This window comes from Penaeus monodon, chromosome 19, assembly GCF_015228065.2.
Source record: "Penaeus monodon isolate SGIC_2016 chromosome 19, NSTDA_Pmon_1, whole genome shotgun sequence".
NCBI lineage: Eukaryota > Metazoa > Arthropoda > Malacostraca > Decapoda > Penaeidae > Penaeus > Penaeus monodon.
This window is the reverse complement of record NC_051404.1, coordinates 46,734,702-46,736,067: the sequence shown is the minus strand read 5'-3', so window position 1 is coordinate 46,736,067 and position 1,366 is coordinate 46,734,702. Positions and strand designations below refer to the sequence as shown.

General features: G+C 45.9%; 1 protein-coding gene across 1 annotated transcript in view; it reads left to right on the top strand.

The window, feature by feature from the left end:
* LOC119585420 overlaps positions 1 to 1,348 on the top strand; it is a 17,650-nt gene extending 16,302 nt beyond the window's left edge. The window contains exon 3 of the mRNA XM_037934082.1: positions 1,152 to 1,348. Within this exon, the coding sequence (XP_037790010.1) occupies positions 1,152 to 1,160 (9 nt within the window). The 3' untranslated portion in view covers positions 1,161 to 1,348. The remainder of the gene's footprint in view (positions 1 to 1,151) is intronic.
* The last annotated feature ends 18 nt before the right edge of the window (positions 1,349 to 1,366 follow it).

The window sequence follows — 1,366 nt, the reverse complement described above, 5'->3', positions numbered from 1 at the left end:
TTGCTTTGGCGGTGGCTAACGATCTTGAATGGGAAGAAGGACGTATTCTTTAACGACGCGATCTTTGTACTGTGGCCAACCACCTGGTCGAGTAATGGGCTGGGTAATGTGCCCCCCCCCTCCCCCGCACATAAACTAGCGAGGACATACGCCGGACATAAAGTAAGGTTACGTACGCCCAGCTGGACATAAACTACCGGTGATTTAGCCATACGCCACGCAGGACTAGGACCACGCGGTAGCCGGGCCATTTGCGCGGTAATAACTGGTTAAACCGCTTGCTGGTCCCGTCTGGCAGAACACAGCCAAAAATGTGAAAGTACGCATTAGTGTGTCACGTGTGAGGCGCCTTTATGTGTGTGCGGATACAGTCTGAGTTATGTATAAATGTACACATTTACAGAAACACACTCACGCAGCCAAACATACGTACACAAGAAGTTAGTTTGAGTCATTTTTATATACCTTGTTTATGTTTATGAACGATGTTGATGAATCGACTGAAAAGTCGTTTTTCCCCAATGAATTCTGTTGTTGAAGTTGATCACTTTCCCTCACCTTGACGAAGCGTGCTGCGAAACTGGCGATAGTTTTTTTTTATGAATTATGAAAAGTCAGAGCAGGTTGTGGCAGAGCAAGACAAGTGGATAAGTTTTAATCTCGAGCGAATCGAAACGAGGGAAGCTTGACCGGCGTGCGCATATCAAGGGGAAGTCGAATACGTTGCTGTGCTGTCTGTAAGCTGAAGGATATCATACTCGGACCCCGGAGTTTGCACCGTGCATTATCAGAAGCATTTTTAGGTGAACAGGGAATGAAGTTCCAGATCCCTCTTTCCACAGAGCAGATATTTTCGCCAGCTTGCACCAGCTCTCCAGGGAAGGTGGAGGAAAGGACTTATTTTGCTGAAAGCTTTCCTTCTTATCGTGAAAAGCACTTCGAAGCTGAGGGTTTTATTCTTTTAAGATTGCGGATCTGGAAACCTAAGGAAACTTGAACTTTCACATGAGCGAAATAGAATAGAAATGCTGGTAAACACCACACCTGCCAGGAAGGGAACCCCCCCCCCCACCCTTTCATTTCAAATAATCTTCGTATTTTTTCATTTATTTTTGGCATCTGAACAAGATAGGTATTGCACACCATTGCAGAACAGCTGAAGGGCATTGCTCTAGGACTGAGCTTCTGAAAGAATCGACAGGAAGACTTGACTCTCTCAGATCTCGCACCTCCGTGAAGGGTAAAGGAACCATCAAACGTTTATCAGCAGGGGGAGATGTGCGGGTCTTTACTTATAGCTGCTTTTCCACTGAGATATTTTATGACAGCACGAATGCTTTCCAGCGGGTGGTCAGGTAATGAAAGG